Source organism: Oxyura jamaicensis, chromosome 7 (genome assembly GCF_011077185.1).
Source record: "Oxyura jamaicensis isolate SHBP4307 breed ruddy duck chromosome 7, BPBGC_Ojam_1.0, whole genome shotgun sequence".
Lineage (NCBI taxonomy): Eukaryota > Metazoa > Chordata > Aves > Anseriformes > Anatidae > Oxyura > Oxyura jamaicensis.
In genome coordinates, this window is record NC_048899.1 from 28,009,189 (window position 1) to 28,033,839 (window position 24,651).

Below are 24,651 nucleotides of genomic sequence, written 5' to 3' on the forward strand. Positions count from 1 at the left end.
TGTATGCACACTAACAATAACTGTACTGCTGACTGCAGTACAGAGTACAGATAGCCAACCAGATAGCTGTACAAGGCAGCAATATAAACAAGGCAGCTGGTAGCCTAATCTAGGCTGAAGAACTTGCTGTGGAGTATGCGTAAATTATCCCACACAAACCAATAAATATATCCTATTAATAAAGAACTGCCTGTTAATTAAAATACAAATACCAAACCTAAGAGGAAATAAATTATATAATCTTTATTCCACAGATGACAAACTGAGGCAGAGATTAATCAGTTTGCACAGGATTCCACAAGAAACCTGTGTCAGAGCCAGGACTGCAGTTACTCACACATCAGCCTGTGCCTCAGCCACAGGTTCTTCCTTGGGCTGAGCACATTTCAGGTTCATGCTATACACTGACATAACTACTCTGACCCAGTAAATGCCATTCTCAATTTACACTCGTTAACAGGACAGGATCAGACTGTGAGTGTAAGGATGCTGCTGGGCAACAAAAATTGAAAGCTCTGATTTTGATCTCACCTAGAGACAACAAGCATTTTTGGAAGGGACTCACACAGCAGTGAGTTTTGCACTTAAATAATATCAACAGTCCTCAGTAGGGGCTTGAGAGGCAAATCTAATAGGTGCGTCTGGATTTGGCTAAGAATGAAAAGAACATTTTCTTTCCACCGGTTGCTGGCTAGTTAAAGCAAAGGGGTGGAATACATCCAACTTGCAAAACTTGAATACAGTTACTGCTATCTGCAAATGGGTGCCCCTCCCCGCTCATGTGAGCTACACAGGCAAAAGAGAATGACACATGTGCTGTTTCCTTTTCCAGTTGTAAAGGGGTCAGGAGCCAGGCAAGGAGAGCGTGAACAAGAGCTGCATTTTCCTGGGCTCTTCCAGCTGTTCTGTTCAATCCCGCCGTCAGTTCTGAGCAGGGAAGAGAGACTGTCAACACAAATAAGGCATTTTTCAAAGGCGTAAATTATGAGTTACCAAAACAATACGACATCTCAACCACGTGAGTACCCTTATCCCCCCTCCTTACAGTAAGAGTGGATTTACCAGTCTGCCGCTTAAGGAAAAGATTCTCAAATGCCTTTCATTTGAAAGGGGGAAAAAAATAAGAAAAAGAAAATGAATGTCTGAGACTTATTTAGAAAGAAAAAAAAAAAAAGTTGTGATGAAACTGTTTTCCTTTTTAAATCTTTGTGTCTGCGTGCGTGCATGTGTGTGAAGAACTGAAACGGGCTCTGCAAACTCTGCCTTGAGAATAGGACGGAGCAAAGTCAATAACGTTTCCTTCTAAACCTTGGCTTAGGAAGGTTTCATTTAAATAATTTTCCCTCCCCACCCCGCCTTCAGGAATGAAAATACAGAGCATTTCAAAAGCTTACTGACGCTTTTCTAAGATATTAATGGTGCTGCCCAACTTCTGTTTAGAGTCTCAAGCTGTCTGTGTGTAATATGAGACGCAAACCACAAACTGACAGTCTATATTTAAAGTCACAATGCGTTTCTGCTCCTGGAAATTTAGAAATGTGGGTTTAAGGACAAGCAAATTGGTTTCTCAGCGAGGGAGGGTACAGGAAGGCAAGTCCTCTTCTGGCGTAACTCTGCATATTTTAGTAAACTTGGAAAGAAAGAATTTGGCCTGAACAGGCAAATGTGAGCATGGACGCTTAACTGCAGAGTGATAGCATTCCTTTGGGGATAGTATAAAAAAGAAAGTGGAAGGGAAGCAGATGGATTCTGGTCTGATAAAAAGAAAAGTCAATAGAAAAAACTCTTAAGTTTTTGGTGCTGCAATAACAGGATGTGACTCTATCTTTTTCATGGTTTTGGTATAATCTTTCCTGTTTTAATTCAAGGCAGTAATTTTGTAATATTTTTAATAAACAAACTGCCAATATCAGAATTACTTATCATCCCACAGTATCAGTAATGGAAGCATGAAGTACATACAGGATTGCTGGGAGGTGCCAGCAATTCCAGATTTGTTGTGAGAATATTTGGTCTGTATGGAGGTTAACAACAACGATGCTTCCCAAGCTTTGAATGGGGCAGGCTGATCCAGCAGAAATGGCACAGTGAGCAACATCTCTGGAATCCCAGCTAGAAATTTCTATTTACCCATTAGTCCTTTTTGCAAGTTCCAACCAACCCGAAAGATAACATGCTAGCTTTATGTTATATTTTATTCTATTTTATTCAGCAGTTTAGGAGATTATAGCTTGTTAGCTATAGATTCTGTTTTAAATTGTTTTCTAATATTGACATAAAAGTAGTAAGATTAATTCACGATTCTAAGAATTTCGGTTTGCAAAAGCTTGCGTAAACTACTGACACTTGGTGCTCTCAAAATGTGTGCAAGAAGGTGGTAGTCACTCATGGAGGTGCATTTTGCTCATTGTGCAATATCAGCAAGGGTCCAGACCCAACCTTGCATCTCTAGTAACAGGCTTGGCCAGGTGACAAGTCCAGGACCAGTTCTACAGTCCTGAATCCATATGTATGACTCCGCTGACAGATTCAGCTTGTCAGAGGACCCCACATAGGGCCGTAAGGTGGATCTGGATGAGGTGTTAGTCCCTCTTTGGAGGGGTTCTATGCTTATAATGAAAAAAGGCTGATGCATCAGGTTCTCTGATATTTTTCCAAAATCTAGGCAGGAATTATCTGCTTGAACCACTTTAAGAACATAAAATTGCCATTAAAAAATAAGTGGTTTGCAATGTAGCTAGAATAAGAATTCTGACTGAAATAAAGTGACTATCTATTCTTCACTTGTCCTCATAATTTCCCTTACTGATTCAGACAGGATGCTCCCGTGTTTTATTTCAGTCTGTATCTCTTTGTTGTTGTTGTTGTTTCCTGTTTTGTTTTGTTTGTTCATTTGTTTTAATGATATGGATCAAGTGCAGAGAATAAAATTAATTTACAGGGAAGTCAATACCATATTCCTGTATAATGCAAATCTGGTGCATTATTTTTATAACGGTCAAGGTTTTGGGGGGTCAGGTTTGGGGAAAAGGGTCTTATTTATTAAGCTAAATTCCAGTAACTTTTGCAAGCTACAAGATATCAAAAATTGGTGTATTGACAGGCACTGCAGAGCATGGGCAACAGATGCTTGCCGAGAAGGGAGACTGTTCGGGAAAACAAATCTTCTTCATAAATATAGTGAAAATCTTTGAAATGGGTGTGAAAATTCATAAAGCATCAGCAACACCCTTTGACTATGCTGAACATATTAATTATTTCCTGTGTACTTGCAGGTGAGACCACAGAGCAGCTGCCTACTGATGTAAACTGAACAGGGTTAAGTTACCTAATTGCTCATGTTCTTTCCTTATCTCCTTGTATACACTTGCAGCTGATAAGGGATTTTTATTCATTCTGTAAATACAGTATTATCTTGGCAATCCAGGTGGGAGCAGACTGCTGTTTCAGATTTAAAATGTTCATCTCTGCAAAGACAGCAAATGTATTCTGCCTCTCTATGGGGGTGCTGTACCGCCTAATGTCAAGCAGTTCCCATGCCTGGCTCTGATATCCCATCCTGCTCTGTATACTCAGTGGAGAGGCAGGTGAGCCAGCAGTTCAGTCTGCTGATGTTAGACAGTGTGTTAGACAGCATATTTATTCCATCATTCATGGTTATTGAACATTTGCATGTGGCTGGAATAAAATGGAATACCTAAGGAAAGAAGTCTGCTAACAAAACCAAAAATGGAGTTGGGGTTTCAATTTCATTGGCTGGAATTCAATACAATATTGTGTTGTGAATATATCTTCAGTTTCTTTTTTCCTCTTTTTATTATTATTATTGTTAGCATTACCATTATTAACCAGACCTAGTTTCACTGCAGGGATGTGAACTTCCTGATTTTTAAATGCATCATTTTTTCTGTTAATATATTTGCTTCTTCCTACCTCTGCTCAGATGCACTGGCAATAGCTGCCTGACTTATTACAAAATAGGATGAATTCCACAAGTTTGGGAATCTTAACTCAGACTGAAGCTTTTCTCCTCTTCCTGTTTGACTGCAATGACCCAGTTGCAAGGCAATGGGGCAGCTCAAATGAGGTGAGGAACTCACGCAAGTAAACGTCACCAGGTCGAAGGTTCAGTCTGGGGAGGCAGTGAGCTATGCAAAGACATCTTTGGGGGTCAAAGGTGTTCATCCTCTCAGAGGAGGTGATCTGTACCTTTGAGGATTTAATCTGTACCAGGCATGCTGATAATGTTTTATCTGGGGCCTCCTATACTCCATATACCACCTTTCAGAGGAATTAGGGATTATGAGGAGCAGATCATGGAGGCTGCTGCTCAGGGAGAGTAAACCCTGCACTGCCCTGTCCCAGGTGCAGGAGATCTTGGTCCCACCATGCACAGATTCTCCACCTGCCACAATGACAGCTAGAGCTTCTCCAAAAAGATTCCAGTATGTGCGTGCTGTCCTCTCCAGAGAGGTTGAGAGTTTGGCAAAGGTGGCCCTCAACAAAGGTGAAATAACTTAAAGCTGTGAATGGTGAATCTGGTTCTGGGAGCAGTCTTGCCCCATAACTCATGATGCGGTAAATACAGGGGCTGTAAACTGGTCCTTTGATTATTCCTGGAGCAACACCAGTACCTTCACACAGGGGCTGTGAAATGCCACAAATGATTCCTGTAGCCTTTTAACCATATTATTCACTGCCTTGAAAGTAGATTTGTTTTCATTGCTCTTAATCAACAGAAGTGTTTGTCTGTGAGAGGAAATAATAATTAAAAAATAAAAAATAAAAGGAGAGATTATTGATTATGAAAATGTTGGTCTTCACTGGTAAACTTGTGAGCATTTATAAATGAGGAAATCTGTAGATTATAACAACCTCTCATTTTTAGCACAGAAGGCTCAAAATGTGTCCCACAAGCATTTATGTAAATTGAATACCTCTGCTTACATATTTGTCTCCCACCACTGTGCATATGAATTGGAAAATTTGGCTTTATACCCTAGGGCTTCTGCTTGACACTCTCACTGCCTGAGATGTGTGTGAAAGTTTGTAAATTGGAAGTCTCAGAATTCACCTGAAATTTCAGTAATTAATAGCAAAACTGCTGGCAAATTGCTAAACTGGGGGCAGAGGACAGATGTCCATTGAAATAGGAACTGGCTTTTTTAAAATAGGGATTTTGCAGCATTTCTGAACACTGCTACTCCCTCCCACCCCCCTATCCTCACCCCCACTCCCACCTCAAAAAAAAAAAAAAAAAAGAGAGAGAAAGAAAAATAAAAAAGATTTACACAGTAGAAGATGTTAAAGATTTGGTTATGGCTGCTTATGTGGTTAAGCCTATTAGTAACACAGAATTGCAGTGTCTGCATCTCATTGCTGATACTGCTGCACCTTTTTTTCTAGGCTCTTGTGTAATATACCCCATATCTATCACTGTTCCAATGACTGAGTCCAATCAGCAAAGCCTTTTGTAAAACAGGCTTTTTGGACTGCATTCTCTAATGAAAGTCTATTTGTGTGTCTGCTCTGCAGAGTGCCTGTCTCTATTGTTGGGGAGGGATTAGTATTCCTATAGCACAGAGAAATTCAAGAGGGATCTGATTGTTCTAGGTGCTGTACAAACACCCTTTCCTCAAAAGGCTGGTAGCCTACATGCAGCAGAAAGTTTATAGGTTGGAGAAAAATGACTTTTGGCTATGGAAAGTCATGTATAGCAGCCACGAGGCAGGAACAAGTATAGATTCCAGTAGATCCACTAGGGCAAGAGCTCTTTGATTCCTACTCTCTATAATTCTATAATTTTTTAATACATGCAATACATGGTTGGGGAAAAAAAATAGTCACCACCACTGTAGCTTGAAAGTCATTTATTAGCTGTCTTCCTTGTTTCTCACAGAAAGGTCAGAAAAACTTTTAAGCACAGTGTTTGTCACTATTAGGATCTTTGCTTTGTGGTGGTGTTTTTTTGTTTTTGTTTTGTTGTTTTTTGTTTGTTTGTTTGTTTGTTTGTTTTCCACATCTGAGTTGTGATAAGAAATGCACGAAAAACTCAGAAAGAACTCAATGTTGTAGTGACAATAATACTTGGACACCATAGCTGGGTAGGTATTTGGGCAGCACACAGACCATGATTTACTTACTTCTGACTTAATTTTCTAAGTCAAATGAATTAGACAGTTACCACAGTTCATGAGAAATCCACCTGCTTGGCAAATGGAGTGGCACTTGGAGAAGTCAGGCTTGGTTTGCTAGCAGTTTATGGACACAAACAGAGAAAAGGACCGTCTGCTCTGAATAATTTATTTGTAGCCCATAATTCAACTACATGAAGCAACAATCATGCAATATAATAATAGGCATGCAGCTTATCATTTGTAGCTGAGATAAGATCCATGCTCCTCAATTTCTCCAAGAGTTATCATGATCTAATTCACACCTGATTTCTCTCTCTCCAATGTTAGCATAGAAATCCAATGTGTTGTCTGTGCTCTGTTGCTCTCTTATTGCAGATGTACCTTGAACGTGTAGTTTCACCAATGAGACATCTGGCTAAGTGATTTTCCTCTTAATTAATCTTCTCATCTGCAAAGGAGACCAGTTTCTCATATCTGCTTCTCTTCTGACATATGTTTCACCACAGGGTTCTTCCTGATGAAGCAGAAAATTCACTGAAAATCTTCACTGAAAATCTCAATGGGTTAAACTTGTTCTGCTGCATTTAAGTTTTAAAGTGATTTTTTTTCCCTTGCCTTTCCCTCTCTTTTTCATCTTAGAAAGAAATTTCAGTTATTTCATGAGGGTCTACCTCTTTCTTCTTCAGATAAGCCCTGAAATAGAGTTAAGCTTTTTATCAGTAAGTTGCAGGGGGGCTTTTGAACACACCCTGTGACAGCTCCGTGTTATTGTGAGTGATAAATGCCTATTTTACTGGGGACTGCATGTTTAAAATGTCTAATTTAATGAGGTGGTCCACGTTACAAAGAGCACTTGTGACAAGTTTATAGCACAGCAGAACCAAATACTAAGTCTTTACATATGTGTAGTGTTTAGATTTGGAAAGAGACATTTTAGCAACAGCAAACCTGTGAAATGGATTAGAATTCTTTATGTACACATAATACACATTGTGCATGTATATATATTATATAGTTTATATCTGTATGTATACTTATATACAGACACAGGTATGTATAGAAGCCTCTTTTCTGTTTTTATATGCCTTTTCACTAGTCAGACTTCTAGTTATGGAGAGTTTTATTTCCCTGACTGCATCTCTGTTCACAGACCAACATCCACAAGCTCATCTTTCCTTTTTTATATGATAGATACTTTCAGAAGTAGCAGAAAAATGACCAGATTTTTGAAGGCTTAGCAGAGGCATAAACTCAACAACAAGAAATCAAGCAAGAAAGAGGTTTAGGCTATATATAAGAAGTTGGAAAATACTACAAAATATCCATTTCATATGATATAGTAAAACATCAGTGAAGCATCCGTATTCAACCTCTCTTGCAGACACAATATTCAGCTGTCTCTCTGCTGACTGTATATACAGCCACAACCAGTCAACTCACAAAAGTATAGAAACTGAATCACTCTGTATTTGGACTTCAGGCGGCACAGCATTTGCCTGAATCCATCTTAGATGCTATTGCAGGACCTGTGTCTTCATAATAAAAGATTCAGAGGAAAGTGATGATAATGATTTAAGAAATGAGAAGGAAGATTCTTTGTGCTGGGACAATTGCCTAGTTGCATCTCCAGGAAAATTTTCTAGGAAAAATAAATAAATAAATAAATAAATAGCATATTCATGGTGAAATAGAACTAATTCTTTACAGAATAACTACCCTCCTTACTGGAATAGCTTTCACAGAATTGTTACTGCAGATTAACTTGCTGCCTCTGCATAAGCAAGTTTATCTATGAAAAAAAAAAATTATTTTTTTTTCTGAAAAAAAAAAAAAAAAAAAACAGTTAATCTGTAAACGAGGTCCTTCTCATCTGTCGTTTGAATATTTCAAAAATTTTAGTCACTTAATACAGGATGAAAAAGCAGTTGCTGATTACCAGCTTTAGCTAAACCAAATAATCCTTAGGTAATGCAAATAGTTCAGAAATCACTTAACCAGAGTGATTAAAGAGTTACATGTACATGAGCAGAGAGAAAATATATATATATATATATATATATATATATATATATAGTGGATTGTGAAGTTAGCATAAAAATGTTGTCATCCAAGAATTCAGGAAACTTGTGCAACTTTTTTTCCAAAATTCTTAAGTAACTAAAATGATATTCTGTATTTTTATATTTTATTTCTATCTTTTGAGATCTACATGGGTATATTGTTGAATTTGATTTTAAATATTTTATTCATATATATTAGGGCTAGAAATTTACCAATTTATTATGAAATCGCATTTTCAATAGATATTGTTATTTCTTGAGACTTTAACAAAGCCCCTTAATAACCAGATCTCATGAGATAGCACAGGTTGTTCTACTTATTATATGATGTCATTTAAGTGTCATAAACACAGTCCCTCTCCTGTTCAACACAGGGAGCAGAAAATTAAATTCTTGAAGTATCTTGATGCAAAGATGCTCTCAGAGAGTGGAGTAGTTTCTGATTATTACCTTTCTCTTACACCTGCCCTCTCAGGTTGTCTAGTTCAGATATCATCTGCACCTCCTAGTACTTCCTGCCTATCCCTTTCTCAGCCCACTAGCTCATATCTCAGCAAAGGACAGTCATGAAGGTCTCAGTTGTTAAACACCATTTCCTCACTTCTGTCAAGGACATTCCACTGTCCTGGCAGTGGGAAGGAAGAATAGCACAGGCAAGGAAGACATAAATCTTCTCCTGGCAGCGGGCTGAGGCCTTGTTTCCTTTGGGAGTTGCCCTGTCTTCCTTCTCCATCTCTCTTCTCCATTGGTTTCTCTTTGCTCTCATCTCCACAGCTTGCTCCCCCCCTCCAGACCTTTCCTGTCATGACATAGGCATTTTCATTTACAACCTGGGATATGTTTTTACATCCTGAATCCCACAATTTGGAGAGTTTATTATTGTCTGTCTCCCTTGAATTTCCATAATTACATCAGCGGACTTTGATTTTTTGAATCTCTGATGCACACAAATCCATTTTTCCCCTTACTGAACTCATTTGGATCTATTTTTATTTTAAAGAAGCCTTTACAACCAGTTCCTAATGTCACTTAAGCCATTGGTGGAAACGGGGATATACACAGGATTAGTCTGCATCTCTACAGAAAACCCTGCATGAGGCATTGAGCAGAGCAGACCAGGAAACAAAACTGTTGTTCAGACCCATGCTTCCATTCCAGCTTCCCCTTTGCTCTGGGAAAAGGAGAACCCATGGTTTTCTTGTTCTTTGTCAAAACCTTTTCAAAAGTTTCAAACTTTTTCGAAACTCATTATGCTCTGCATACCTGGCCACTTTTCCTCTTACTCATCCCATTCCTTTGCCAGTCATGGAAAAAAGTGGCTTCTCTAAAGAGTATCAAAATGGCTTGTGCTAACACCTGCATGGCCAAGAAGGATAGCAGAAGGCCAGGGAGGAAAAGGGTGCTTTGTTGACTCTTTCTGTGCAGGCTGTGACCACCTAATCGAAAGGGACAAATTCTCATGAAACCTTCTTGATTACCTTTGATACATTTTTCCAGCTCCCAGTGAGAAGTGGCTTCTCCTCCATGCTTAGAGCTCAAGCAGTGGTTAGCATCCAGGCCTTGGATTATTCCTAAAAAAAAAGGAAAAATCACCTTCTAGAACACATTTTCTAGAGTTGGATGGATCTAATGCCTTCAGACACCACTCCCATACCATTCACTTGCCCATCTAGGAGAATTTGAAGTAAGCTTAAGCCCAAGTCATTTCCAAAAGGCAGTCATACATGGTGACTTCATGTAGTGAGAGATGGGAAAGACAGATTTGTAAGGCCCTCTGAAAGAAGCTGGTTTGCTCATAGCCTGAGCTAGCCAAGTCTTTCCTTGTTTCCAGCTCTCCAATTAATGCCTCCTTACTAGTCATATTAACAGCAAGCTTTTACCATCTTTCCCTTCACATCCTTCCTACTCCTTCTTGATAAAAACAATCTTCTCTCCTGCATAGCTCCCCTGCATAATCTCTTTTTATTTTGCTTTGTTTAGTCTGTAAATTCCTCAGAATGGAAATCACCTCTTCTTCCATTTCCTTTCTAAACAAGAATCACCATAAAAACGTTTGCCACTTTTTTGCTCACAATGAGAAGACCTGAACACATCCGTCTTCCCAAGTTACCTCATCATGTATCTCATTCTGGACAGAGATGCCAGGAGACCTCCTGAAACATAATGATAAAACACACACAAAAAAACAACCTTAGGTATGATATCAACTTGCAAAGCATATCGAGTTGGAAGAACTCTAGGATTTTCTCCTTGAAAATAATTTTCCCCTAAATATATTCATTTATATTCTCTGAGATAGTCTCTAGACTGTGGAGATCAAAGCAAACTGGAAATCCTGCAGAGTTTTTAAGTGCGTTCAAGGTGGAGTGTTTCAAAGCCTTGTGCCTGAACATTCAAACAACATGGAAGAAAAGAAGTAGCAGGTGGTAACACATGTAATCATGATTGTTCTAATCTTCATACTTTTAAACTTGTCAAAGCCTAAGTTTGCGATACATTATGTGACAAAGAGCAAAAATAAGGGATGATGCATGCATACACACGCATAGGGGAGCATAAAATCCAAGGACACCAGCCAGCTTTGGATTTTCTATTTCAGCCACATTTGTGATCTTGTAAGTTATTTACCAAACTTATACAGAACCTTGCAAATCTGTGCACAGAGGGAGTGTTGCTTGGGAGACTGGAATACAACACTGTAGTTGTCTACTACCTTACCTTTTTTGCAAGTAAGTTTTGCCAAGGTAAAAAAGTATAAAATGGCATCCATTACAGGCTAGTGGCAATTTGTGAATGTCTGTGTATTGTGAACAGAGATAACCAGTCTCTAATGTTCCTCACTTAGCAACTGAATCATTGTAGAAATATTTTGGGTGGTTTCAGACAGTCAAAGTGAGGTAAAATGAGACTATTTTTCTTTTCATTACCCATAAAGAAATGTAAAAATAATAACAAGAGGTGTCCACCAGATCTGTCCTCTCTCTTACCATAACTTTTGGTTTATGTTCTCTGATCAGCTCGTGCTGCAAACACACAGCTTCATCACCTGAAGTCCTGGTATGTAAACAAATATTTGACAATTTCTGCTTCCTTCAGGTTTGTACAGATGTTCACAGGAAACACAGTGCTCACTGTAAGTTAGCATTGCTTTGCTGAAGTCAATGGCATTGAGATAATTGTGCCCTGGAATTTGAGATTGCTCATATTGATTTCATTGGAGCTTGGATGAGAATTTACTGATTTAAGATCTTCACTTTTTAGTAGTACTATGCTTTAAATGTCTTACTTAGGTTCTGAGCAGATTTTAAAGAAGGAAAAATGATTTATCAGTGGTAACTAGAGCTCTTGTGAGAATCAGCAGTGAAAACAGGGAGTAGCAAACAGAGATAAACCTATTGTGTATGCTCCAAAAGAATAATACTTCCTGCTGATTCAAGTTTCTTGTACATTAAAAAAATATGCAGATGGCTCCCGAGTTCACTCTCCATGGGTATTAATGATCCAAAAGAGACTCCTTGTACCACAGAGAGTAAATCACCCCTCCCACTTTAGCCAGCAGGATGGGACCAGGGAGATAAATGCTTTTGCATTTCTCTGCCCTTTGCTATTGCTTCTTGGTAAAAGATTTCCCTTTCTGGAATTCACTAAAATTTGTTAGTCTAAGACAAAGACTCTTCCTCCTCCCACATTCTGTGTGAGATGCTTAATTTCTTCATCCTGGGGACATAAATTTGAGCTGGAAATAGAGCATGAGCCAAGCCCCTCTCTTGGATTACCTCTGCTGATTGCCTTCACCTGGGATGAATGAAACCTTTCATTTCAATTGTATCTGACTCTTGTCAGAAGGTTCATGACTGACTAGAGCAACAATGGGGTGGCAGAGATGGATGAAACTGTTTTAAAAGTGTCATTTCTAAATAAGTTAAGATCAGCTTTAAACACTGGGGGAGAAAGCAAGAGGAGATAGAACTGCATGACAGTTTTAAGATGAGATGCAGCCTATAACAGCCAACTCTTCCCCCCTTCATGACTTGTACTTCCTTCAAGGAAAAGGTCATGGCTTCTCTCCCAGCTGCTGCGAGCCTTCCCCAGGCAGGAAGCATATCCTGTGTCCTGTTTTCTCCAGGGGCCAGCAGCAGAGCAGAAGGGACCATGGCTTCCACTGTTCTGTTCTTAAGTGACCTAAGTACCCAAGCACTGGGTAGATCTCCCTCCCTTTCAAATGCTGAGCAGCTCACCCCAGGACTTTTCATAGTCCAGCAGCTGCTGGAGGTGACCAGAAGGGGAAAAACAAGCTATTCCATTTGGAGGCCTGGCTGACCATTTTTGTCAGATATGAAATTGCAGCAGTCACTGTGGGGGGAGTAAAAAAGTCTTGTGATTAAAAATTGCATCTGTGATTTCTTCCTGAGGAGAGGGGTGTATTTTCCTTACTGGATGAGAAACTGGAACATCTAGTACTGTGTGGCATATTAAGGTAACAGCTTGCTATCTGTGGGCAAACGCATCCATATCCCTAAAAGGATTTGTACTTCTTCTCCCCCATACTGGACATAATTCTGGGTGGGGGAAGATGTAGCAAGAAATGCAGAATAAAGTCCCTTGGTAGGTTCAAAGTCATGGCAAAACAGATGTGGCTGAGGGCCATATAATTTCTCCAGACTCCCAGGACACACATCTGTCTTTCCCATTCTTTCTGGGATATTTCCAGACCATCTTCTAGTTAGTGGGATTTGGTAACAACTCTTCCCATCCTTTGTTTCCCTGCCATTGCACACTGAAACTATGTTGTGGCCACACCAGACCTGCCTGTGTGTTTCCCTTGGCCTTCACCAGCTTGTGTGTTAGGTCAAACCAGCACTAAGAGAAAGAGACTTCCTTTCCTGGGGATACTGATACCTCTTCCCATCTGATACGGTATCCAGAAAAAAAAAAAAAAAAAAAAAAAAAAAAAGTGATTACTAAGATTGTTTTGATCCTAATGGCACTGAGCTTTCTCCCCTAACCAGGACTTAAATGCTTGTTGATCTCTGCCCATGGAAGTGCTGTAACAGCATAGCGCTGATGGTCTTGTTTCACTATTAGAGCCAGCAAACACCTGATGGAGAGTAAAAAGACAGGACAACCACCTGGGGGGCTGAAGAATAGGAAGTTTTTGAGACAGAGTTAATATTTCAGTGTTCAAAGGGGTGTCCTGTATTATAAAAGCCTTTGCATTTACCAGAGTTTCTTACTTGAATTACTTTAACCGCCTGTTCAGTGTTTGACAGGATTGGGCGTTACCTCCCCCTCTTCCCTCTTCTTGAATGAGCTCTTTTACCTTGTAGTTGAAGGAATTCAACCTTGGGAACTCAGCATTGCTGAAGGCACAGCTTGTGCCAGGGAGCAAGGCATCCCTCCACCTGGCTCCCCCAGGTAACCACAGTGCCTCCAGGAGCCATGCAGAAATGCACATGGCCCTGACTTTATCCTCTCATCCCTCATAACAGCCAGCTGTGTAGCAGGAGCCAGCCCCAGAAATCCAAAAGGATATTGCCTGAAGCTATCCATGCAACTCAGCACAGCACAAGGGTTGCTATCATGTTTAGCCTCTGTTTGCAAGCATAAGAGGATGAGGGCAGGGAGTCTCTGCCACTTTTGCCACTTCTTCTTCCCTTGTCATTCAGTAGAGCTCCTTCCTATATGCCATGTGAATACGTTCAGTGGAAAGCTTTAAGGAGCTAAAGCCAGACTGCTGTGTGTGTTCCTTATTAATACAGCACGTACATTAGGGGTGGCACAAGGAAAGGCTACCAAGTACCATGAGAGTAACTTAGTGGATTTAGAACATAGTCATTTTGGTCTTGGGTAGGAGGGAATTAAAATCAACAAGTCCTGTGATATTAGAGGCTGTTTTATCCACTTCTTTCATATTTCTGTTCCATCTATGCAGAGGGAACCAAAATATGCAAAAGGGATGTGGACTCTTCTCTTCACTGATTCATAACAGATACATGCTTGTGTCCAAGCCTTGCCCTGACATGGAGTACAGCGCAGCTCTCCCTGAAATAAACTGCAGCTCACACATATCTCAGGGTGGAACTTGGCTCTTAAACAAAGTTTAATGGGAGCCTGCTCTGGCTGAACTCTACTTATGACTTCATATTTTCCAGGGCTGTACTGGTGCTGTTTCATTTTCTTTCTTTTTTTTTTTTTCTTTCCTCTTTATACTAATAGGTGTTTCAGTGGGATAACTTGACCTTCTGATACTATTCCAAAGCACGCTTCTTTGGAGGCAATGGTAAATAGTTTAGGAATAGTTTAGGGATGTTATGAAAGAGCTTTGATAAATTTTCAAACTCTTTCATAATTGTTCAAGAAGGAAGATATTTTCAGCCTGTTAGAATCAACTGGTGAATAAATTTGGGAATTGATAAAACAGAGAGCACAGGCAGAGGCTGTATCTGATGATCTTAACACCGGATCCTTGGTTCAACCATGTTTCTAATATTCATAAAATTGATTTTTTAAAAGCTTTCACCACTGGCTCAACAGTGCAGTTGGAAAATGTGAGAGATCTGCCACCAACTTCAAAGTGAGCAGAAGCAGCTTAACAGAGAGTGCTTTTATGAATCCCACCTTGCATATGTACCACTTTGTATTTTACTTTGTGTGTTGGAACAATGCCCTGCTTTGCTACAAGTGTAAATGGGACAGTAATGACTGCTGCTGTGCAGGTGCAGCGTGTGGTTGCTGCTGATTAAGCTATGGCAAAGCAACATCCCTCCAGGAAGGCAGGGAGGGAGGGGCAGGGTCAGAGCTCTGCCAGAGGGTCCCTATTTTTACAGATGAGAGGTCCCTTACTTCTTAGTACATTCCTATATATTCTTACACTGACAATGCCATGCCCTCAACTTTTGCCAAGGCCTTCTACAGCCACTATATTTCAAAGGAATCACTTGGCTGTGAAAAAATTTCTTTTAAGAGCAATGTAGCAAGGAATTATCTTGTTTTATCCAGCTCTTTTTTACACTTGTGCTTCAGTTTTGGGGGAACTTGTTCATTCTGAGTGCAGATATATAATGTTCCTCACCTGTCTGAAAGAGTTGCCCTTTCTGTCTGCACCTAGCACACCCCTCCTTTTAACAGAGCAACCAATAGTGAGACCACATGGTGGTGACTTGGATCATTTTACCAATAAGTAAATAACCTCTACCCCCTTTATTTATTTATTTACTTATTTTCCATTGGGCCAGTTTTCTGTTGGATCAGCTTGAATGGAAAACAGGAGTGAGAATGCCCTTTTCAGCTGGAATGTAAGCAACCAGCTCAAATCACAACAATTCACTCTCAGCTTTCCCGCATGTGTATTTCATACATTTAGGAAAGGAACAGCCCAAAGGCTTTGCAGTAAGCCAGAAACATGTTGATCAGAGAAGTGCCTTAGCAAGCATTTGTTGCTATTGAAAAGTACCAGACCATATTTCTTTGCTTAATGACACACATTAATCCTCCATTGAAATTGCCAGAATTATCCAAGCTTAATCTGGCTTTAGAAGTTTAAAATATAGTCCAAACTATATAAAAATGAAGCACTATGACCAAAAAAGGAGCTGGAAAAAAAATAATAATAATAATAAAAAAACTCAGTACTGTCCCTTTGACTTTTCCTTTGTTGTTCAAACCACTAAATACATTGCCTACATTCTTTGAATCATTTGTAAAAAAAAAATAAAATAAAATAAAATCAATTTTTTACATTGGTGACCAAAATATGAATATCATCCCATTACTTCCACCCACTGCCACTTCTGTTTTCAGTCCAGTTTCCTAATGAAATGAGTCTTATATGTTCCTGCTGTCTATCTGTCTGCTTAATCATCTGTTAATCCATCTGTCACTTCACATGAAGAACTTTTGGATCCACTAACCAGTTTCAACCAGATTTGAAAGAGAAGCAGAAGCCTCAGAGATGATTATGGTCCTCCAAGTTGTATGAAAGTAAACATTTGTCTACAGAGAGCCATTCAAGTGAGCAGTAACACAAAAATGGCTCCTTATTAGGAGAATAAACTAAAGAATGTTCTCTATGTAGGAATATACTAGCAACAAATTTTGGCAAGATCATAGAATGGCTCCGGTTGAAAGGGACCTTAAAGATCATCTAACTCCAACCAACAGGATAAGGTTGCTTCTGAAAATATGGCTGCACTTAGTAGGCCTAATGCAGATGTGTAAGGCACTATTTAAGCACCTGTTGGAGAGATCAAGCACTGCTTATCAGTGCACATCAAAGGCTCTAACTACCTTTTAGAAAGGCTAAGCCCTCAGCACAGGTTAGGAAAGGGATGGCTGAGCAATGTTAACAGTAATGGTTGGGATTTATTTTCCCTAATTATAGTCTCCAGAAACCTAGGCCTCTAATCTATGCTAGTCTTGTAAATTGGCTTCTTGGCTGATAGTAAGAGAAGTTTCCACTCCCTCCTCCAGAATTCATCACACTTCTGCAGAAGCTGAATGGATTTCCCTGCAAGAAGGGGTGTACTCTCTGCAGCACCTGTGGATATAGTGTAGATTATATAGGCTCTTTTCTAGTGGTCAAACATCTCATCAGGCTAGTTATCATCTCTCCATCTACATGGTACTTACTGTTCATTCTTCATTAGGAGAGAGGAACATTATTAATAAATTGTTAATGAATCTCAAAACAGTGTAAGTCCCTCACTGAAAAATATTCAGTATGTGACTTCAATGCAGGTTTCTTTTTGTTGTTGTTGTTGTTTTAATGCTCAGCTCTGTTAATGCATTCAATATGCTATTTGCCAAATAAAGCCAGACAACTGTCCAAAAACAATGGTCAAGAGAGACTTTTTTCTTTCCTTTTTTTTTTTTTTCCCCAACAATTATTGCACAATCTGTCTAGAATTGCTCAGATGAATGATAGATGCTGAAGAATTTTTGCTAAAATTGCTCAACTCAATTCAGACAGCTTGGACTGATACATAAATGCTTTTCAGATAATAAAGCAGGCTTTGTCTTTTTTAATGCAGCAGATAAGCAAAAGAAATCTGCATGTTCATTGCAGAATCCTTGAAAAATGAGAAGTGTTGTTGCCCTGAGCTATATTTGCCTTGCAAGTTTCTAAGGTGTCTTATTTTTTTTGTTGTTTTGTTTAATTTGTTCAATATTTAAAGCATTTTGAAGATTGTTTCCACTACAGATATCTCCATTAATAATATTAACCTCATCAGTGTTCTGGGAAAGATCGCTGTGTCCCTAAAGAGCATATGCTAACATCCTGACATTTCCACTTGCAATGCTTAGTAGACAAGAATCTTAGGCAAGCATTAGTGTAGGAGCTGGATGTAGCTGAATACAATTCATAAGAAATAAGCATGGGAACAGAGCACAGCCATCTCCTGTTTTCAAGAATTATCACCTGTAGAACTGCTTAGCTACAAAATATTGGTGGTGGGAATGAGACATAAAGGAAGAAACCTGCCCACATTGGGAAAATTATTATACTTCTCTAAGGACAGTAGCTGGGCACTAAATCCTTTGAATTGACTGGATGATATCTTTGTACATGACTGCAGGCTTTCACCAGCTTCCAGGTGATTTCTAGGTTACATCACCTGTAATTTAAGTACAAGGTCAAATCTTTTAATCTCAAAACTAGAAACAGATATTTAGCAGCTTTAATAAACTAATGGTCACATTCCTTACCTTTCACGTCCATGTTCATTAAAACAAGCTTTTTGCCAGCAGCAGAACCAGTGAGACACTCTTGCTTTTGGATTTATGTCCCCTAAATCCCACCACTGACATACACTGGCTCCCTTCCACAGGAGTTCTGCAGGGGAAGGGAAAGGCCATTGCTGCAGCTCCTCTTTACCAACATGCATAACCACTGAAAAACATGTGGTGACTGGACAACCAGTTGCTGCAAACTGAGCTTAAAATTACTGAGTTCTTACTGCCTTTCCTTCACTGCTGGACTAATCTAGTCTCCCTTTTCTCTCTAACCTGCAGTTTCCAGGAAAATTGAGGCAAAGTGCTTGTCTTTGCCTGTTCTTCCTTTAAAATCCATTGGAGCTGAATAATGGAGTCAAAACTTCTAAAGGTTGTAAGGACAGATAGTCTGACATACAACAGGAACAGCTACATTTTACAGAGAAAATCAGTACAAAAAATGCTGCCAAAAAAAATGGTGGATATATTTAAAATACCAAACAAATAGCTCAGTCTGCCTTAGTTAGGGCAACTAAGTTTAGCTGATGTTTGTTTTGAATCATAACACATCCAAAGAAAGGGTGTATTTCAAATGTAAATGAAAACCTAGTCCTACGGAGTCGTTAAGGTTATAAAATCAAGCTCATCAACATTAAAAAATACATAGATCACCTTATCCTCTGATGACATCATCAAAAGTCCTCAGAGTCAAGATTGAGGCTGGTAGGCCATGTATACATTAAAAGCACATTTGGTAAATAATTACAAGCACTTCAGAGGTTGAATTGTCTTACTATATCATATAACCATTTACACAAGTGAAGGAATTGTCAATACATCACCTCCTCCAAGAACTCTTGGCCTCTGACTGTCCATTGAAAGGTTCTAGCTGAAATTTTTATGATTATGTTTCTAAGATATAAAGATTAAATCAGTGAGGTGTGCTTTTTTGATTGTTGTTTCTCAAGAATTAGAGGTTAAGTATCTGTTACAGGTTTTCAGATGGGTTTTCACCATATCCATCCTCAGCTACTTTGATTACCTGTGATCATTTGCAAAATTTGCAATGGTTAATCAATTGCTTTGCTTTAATCAATTGTTAATTGTTAATCACTGGTTAATCAATTTGCATTGCTTTGATCTCAGTGCATGAGTAAATGGCTGTTTTGTTCTCATTCTGAGTCAGCAAAAATGACTAGAATTTGAAGTTGTTGACTTTGGTGGAAAGTTGGGCAGAAATTATTTGGCAGATTCTCTGGATATTTAGTGTTTCAAAAGCTTCCCTATTAAAAAAAAAAAAAAAAAAAAAAAAAAAAGTAGTCTGTTTCGATGTGGAGTGGGATGGTGGAAGAAGGAAGCATACATGCAGGAAGACTGCCTAATCATGAACTGTAGCTTCTGGTTTGATACGTATCTCATTTGTCACTGCTTCTTTAATGAAGCAATAACAGATCAATTTATCTTCCCCAGCAAAATGTACATTTGGAGTGTGAGCCTACTTTGTTATGGAGGAAAAATGTAAATTTAAATCTGCCCCTTCTAAAGGGGATACTGTCATTTAAATTCTCATAGTGGATATACTGTGCTTAAATGACATCAGAATAAGTGATTGATATTCAGGCACACCAAGCAAATGAGAAAAAAAATACTTCTAGTAAGCAAAAATAAAACTATATATGTATATATATACACACACATGTACATATGTATATTTTGTTTAAACAGAAAGGAATTTTTCTTTTAAGTTATCTTAGGGGGATAAATAGAAAAGATTGATATAACTAAAAGAAGTCTGTGGTTCATTTAGATAATGTAGCCCTTTCAGCCATTTTCTTCTCTTTCTTATATTTTAGTTGATTTTTTTCTTCAAAATATAGAGTATCTGTTCAGTTTTTTAAAAAATACTTTTTTTTTTTAAACTAAATTTCTCAAATGTCATTAACACTTTCTCCTTTCTTCCTCTTATCATTAAGTGCTATCATACCACTATTTTTTGACAAACTGACTTTTAGTGCATCTCTCCATCTCTGATTTTCTCCAAATAGCAAGTGCAATTCAGTTTAACAAAAGAAGGAGAAATGTGGATGATACCATTACTCCCTGAAATATTGGGAAAAAAAAAAAAAAAAAAAGTTTTATTTATTTATTCTAGGAAGGTACAAAATAATTTGATGACGCTGTATACCAAAATCAGATTTGAACTACTAAAATTATGTGGCAATCCTAATCTAATTAAACTAATTTAATATGCCCTTTATGCTTACTGTATTATATGGCTTGAAATCTCTTAAACAGACCATGATTTTAATTGAATGACACTGGATTTTTTCTTCTCAGAATGAGTGACAAAGTACTTACTATCTGGGATAGCAAGGTGATTGAGCCCAGTGCATTTTTATTTTGTAGACATTTTTAATCTGCATGATTTACTTTACACATGGAGCACACTCCATTTACTTACACAAAAGATCATGCGGCTGTTGTATCTTACCATTATTGTCATTATAATAATTTAGTATATAAATGGCAGCCAAATTATTCTGTCTCTTGTCCAGATTGACAGATGAGAATCTGTTCCTTAATTTTGAAAGAACAGCCTTGATGTGTTCAATTATCTAATGGGAGATGGTGATGGCTTTTTCAGCAGAACGTGTCAAATTGATGGGTTCAGGCTGATGACCCTTTTGGATAAGACATGCCAGTTCTGCCTGGGCATTACACATTTAGTGCAAATATTAAAATATGTAATGAATTTTCTTTTTTAATCCAGAGATGCCTTGGTGTTATGTATCTGATATTGTAACACAGGCCAGAGAGCAACCTGAGCAATTAAAATATTTTAACATTAAGTTTTCAGGAGTTTGTTCAACTCATTTTTACACATGCAGCTGTAGTGAACCAGTTCTAACTATAGCTTGTAAATTAAATCAGTATGCTAAGGTTAATAGATTAATGATTTTCTCATGAATGCAATGTGTTGGCAAGGCACAAACATAAACCAAAGGGCAAGGAGGACACACCACAGTTGCATAAACAATGGAGAAGTTAAGACTTCATTAGTTCTTCAATGTTAAATGTGTGGTAAGAAAAATCTTGCATCAGTGATGACAATAGAGACACATTAAGACCTGTTTTTACAGTCAAGAGGAGTGCTGACTGTACAAGAGCATACAACGAACAAAAAGAGCCCCTGAGAAGGGAGCAGTTAAAGGAAATAAAGTTTTATATTTATTTTATTTAAAAATAAAAACTGAAGAAATTATGTTAAAAGTTTATAACAATTACATAAGCTTCCTTGTGGTCTCCATATATTCAAAAGTTTACAACATTTTAATGAACCCAATCAGGCACCTTACTACCACCCACCTTCAGGGAAAGCAACTGGATCAGTGATGAATGTTTTTGAACCCCCACTCAAAATCTTTACATGAAAAGGCAGACAACCTTCAAAGTTAAGATTTTTTAAAATAAAGCAAAATGCATATGATATCTTGTATTATATCAATTGATACAGGGGAAAAAAAAATAAAAAATAAAAAATAAAAAAGAATTCACTAGGCTCCTTGTAGGTATTGCTGAGTAAAGTTTCTTTCATTAGCCTCAAGTTACACTTAAAATTCACTTTCAAATCTGTGATGTGTGAAAGATCAATCAATAAAGAGGGAAAATCCTTCTCTGAACTGTGTTCATATCTGGCTTGAATCACGAACTGGATCTTAGTCAGTTTGAACATACTCCTTGTTTACCAGAAGTCCATAGATGGATCATACTAATATTTAAGACAAAACAATTAAACAATTAATAGTTGAATTCTCAAGGCACATTTCAGCCTACAGACTACTTACACATCTCTTGACCTATAGTCAGTATCTGCAAAGCATATCCATGGACACCACGCTCAGGTTGGGCTGTTCCTCACTTGTAAAAGTCCTACCAGCAGGAGTTTGTTGTTGTTGTTGTTGTTTGTTTGTATATATATGTATATATATATATACATATATATATAAACATTTATATATATGTTTATATATATATGTATATATATATGTGTATATATATATAAACATGTATATATATACATGTTTATATATATGTATATATATATATATATATATATACAGAGGTTAGATGAGCCAATTAAAAAGGAAATCTTACAGCATGTTTTCTAGTCTGCATACCTAAGAAGGAAAACACTGCACGATTCACCACTATGCATCAATTAAGTGGGTTGAATGAATTTAAAGTGTTTCTTATGCAACAAACAGGCACATCAGGAGAGCAAATGGGTTACCTAAGAAAAGCACTTAGAGACCTACCTGAGTGTAAATTAGCAGCTAAGACTACGTCCAAGATTACAACCACAAGTAGACAGCAATGGAGCATCATGATAAGGGTTGGCTTAGGTTTCTATGAATCAGAAGCACAAGCCTGTGGGCAGGAAAATCCGGAAAGGCAGAAGTAGTGCTGCCTGACTGGTGTCAAGTGGCTTTGTAAATTGTAGTGCAAAAGCTGCTTATCAAACATAGATATCTGTATACTTATTCTGCTTGACTCACCCACTCCAAAACTGCAGTATCTCGCACAGCTGCAAGGGATTCATGAAGATAAATCCCTGTAAACTCATGCTTTTCTTTACGTATTCAATGCTGTTTAGCAGTAAACACTTGTCCAGCTTTAGTTTGGAGTTTTATCTTAGGAAATGAGAGACACCGAGAAGTTTGAGGTTAGGTATATGTCATCCCATCAGGTTGCCCTTCTGAATTGCACATCAGAGATTTAGTACTTCATGCTAGTAGACTAGAGTTATCCTGTAGGATGATTCCCATGTTTTCCTTGTCAAATATTCCAAAAGGTGATCCCTTAGTAAATACAATTTTCTTTACATGCCTTTTCCTTGTGCAAATTCATAATAAGCAGACAGGTAGGTATTTAAATTGCTAACTACAATGCTGACTGAAAAACCACTAAGGCTGCAAGCACTGGAAGCACTGATTTTTTTTTTGATTTTTTTTTTTTTTCTGGAAGCTCCATTAGCAGGTGAAAACAATACCTCAACTATAAGGTGACATTAAATAAATATATAAAGTGTGTGTATATATATTATTATTGTTACTTATAATCATAAATATATAAAATTATATATATTATATAATTATATATAACTATAATATCTTATATATATTATATATCTTATAATAAAGTAAATAAAAAATATAATCTAAAATTTATGCTTTCTATGCTGGGTGGGAGAGAATACCTACATATTTCAGGAACAAATATTCCCCTGCCTCTCACCATGTAAGCAAAATGTCCTGTTTAGTTTGTATCTCTTCACATGGTTATACTTCTAAAGTAGCTTACTGGTAAGTCTTGCATCTTTATGAATACCTGAAGGGAGGGGGAAAAAAAGATAGAACCAGGCTCTTTTCAGTGGTGCCCAGTGCCAGGACAAGAGGCAATGGGCACAAACTGGCACACAGAAGTTTCCGTCTGAACACCAGGAAGCACTTCTGTGCTGTGCAGGTGATGGAGCATTGGCACAGGCAGCCCAGAGAGGTGGTGGAGTCTCCTTCTTGAAGATCTCCAGAAGCCTTCTAGATGTGGTCCTAGCCAGCCAGCTCTGGGTGGCCCTGCTTGAGCAGGGGGTCAGACCAGATAGCCTCTAGAGGTCCATGTCAAATGTAATCATTCTATGATTCTGTGATATATCTAGGTTGTCCTAATACTTTGTGCTTCCTTTAGAGTCTTGTTTCCTGATATCACAAAATTATGCCAAAACTTCACTTTTCATCTGCAGAGTGTATTTGGTCTTCAGTACTGTGGAAAAGAGCTAGAAAGTAAGATTTGAATGCATCTCAAGTGTGAAAGAAAGGGAGAAAAAAATATGTATTATTTTAAGAGGATGATCATAATTTTGAGCAGGGAGTGACTTATAGCTTTTAGTGACTCAGATTTGGAATTTAAAGAACAAAGGAAACTGTCACAACTACCAGGAGAAATGTACAGCAAGATAAGGAGAGAGCTGAACCTCAAACATTCTCACTGCTGGACCTGACTTGAAACAAGTGCTCCTCATCCAAAGTGGAGTGGAAGCAGTTTAAAATAGAAAAACAAAATTAACAAATTAACAAAATTCAAGTTTTATTCTAAAAATAAATAAATAAATAAATAAATAAACTAAGTCACACCTGCAGGAGAAGGTTTAACAGATTTAGTGACAAATTTAGCAGGAAAAATCATCACTGGTTACGTTAACATGAAAGCTACTTGTACTGGCTTTTCACCTTTGAAGTGCTAAGCCAGAGATCTACTTGCAGTATTACAGTCAAAAACATTCCTGAGGCTTTCAGAGGCTGCTGCATTCTTGGCATGATTTGATTGATAAGAATGAGACAGGTAGCAATTGTCATTCTATTGCAAAATTCCTTATCTGTAAGTTTATGGACAGATCTGGAATTTGATGAATTTCAGGTCATGGCACAAAGGCATTTCTTTCCCTTCATTCTGGCTTTTACAAACATACTTTCCAACAACAGACAATTTGATTTGTATGTTCTATTCTTGATTTAGCTAACCCATTCTGATGGCCAGGAGTTTTATGAAAAACAAGTTTTCCCAGGCTCGTTGCTTTCTGTGTCTCATGGTAACCAATGGCACTAAATAACAACACTGTCTAAACACACTCGGCACCAGATTGCAGCTATGGACAAGGGCCAGTATAGCAGTGAGAGGAAGTTTTGCGA

At 38.1% G+C, this 24,651-nt stretch overlaps 1 protein-coding gene across 1 annotated transcript in view; it reads left to right on the forward strand.

The window, feature by feature from the left end:
* The first annotated feature begins 807 nt into the window (after window positions 1–807).
* GYPC (glycophorin C (Gerbich blood group)) overlaps window positions 808–24,651 on the forward strand; it is a 31,738-nt gene continuing 7,894 nt past the window's right edge. The window contains exon 1 of the mRNA XM_035331604.1: window positions 808–1,018. Within this exon, the coding sequence (XP_035187495.1) occupies window positions 985–1,018 (34 nt within the window). The 5' untranslated portion in view covers window positions 808–984. The remainder of the gene's footprint in view (window positions 1,019–24,651) is intronic.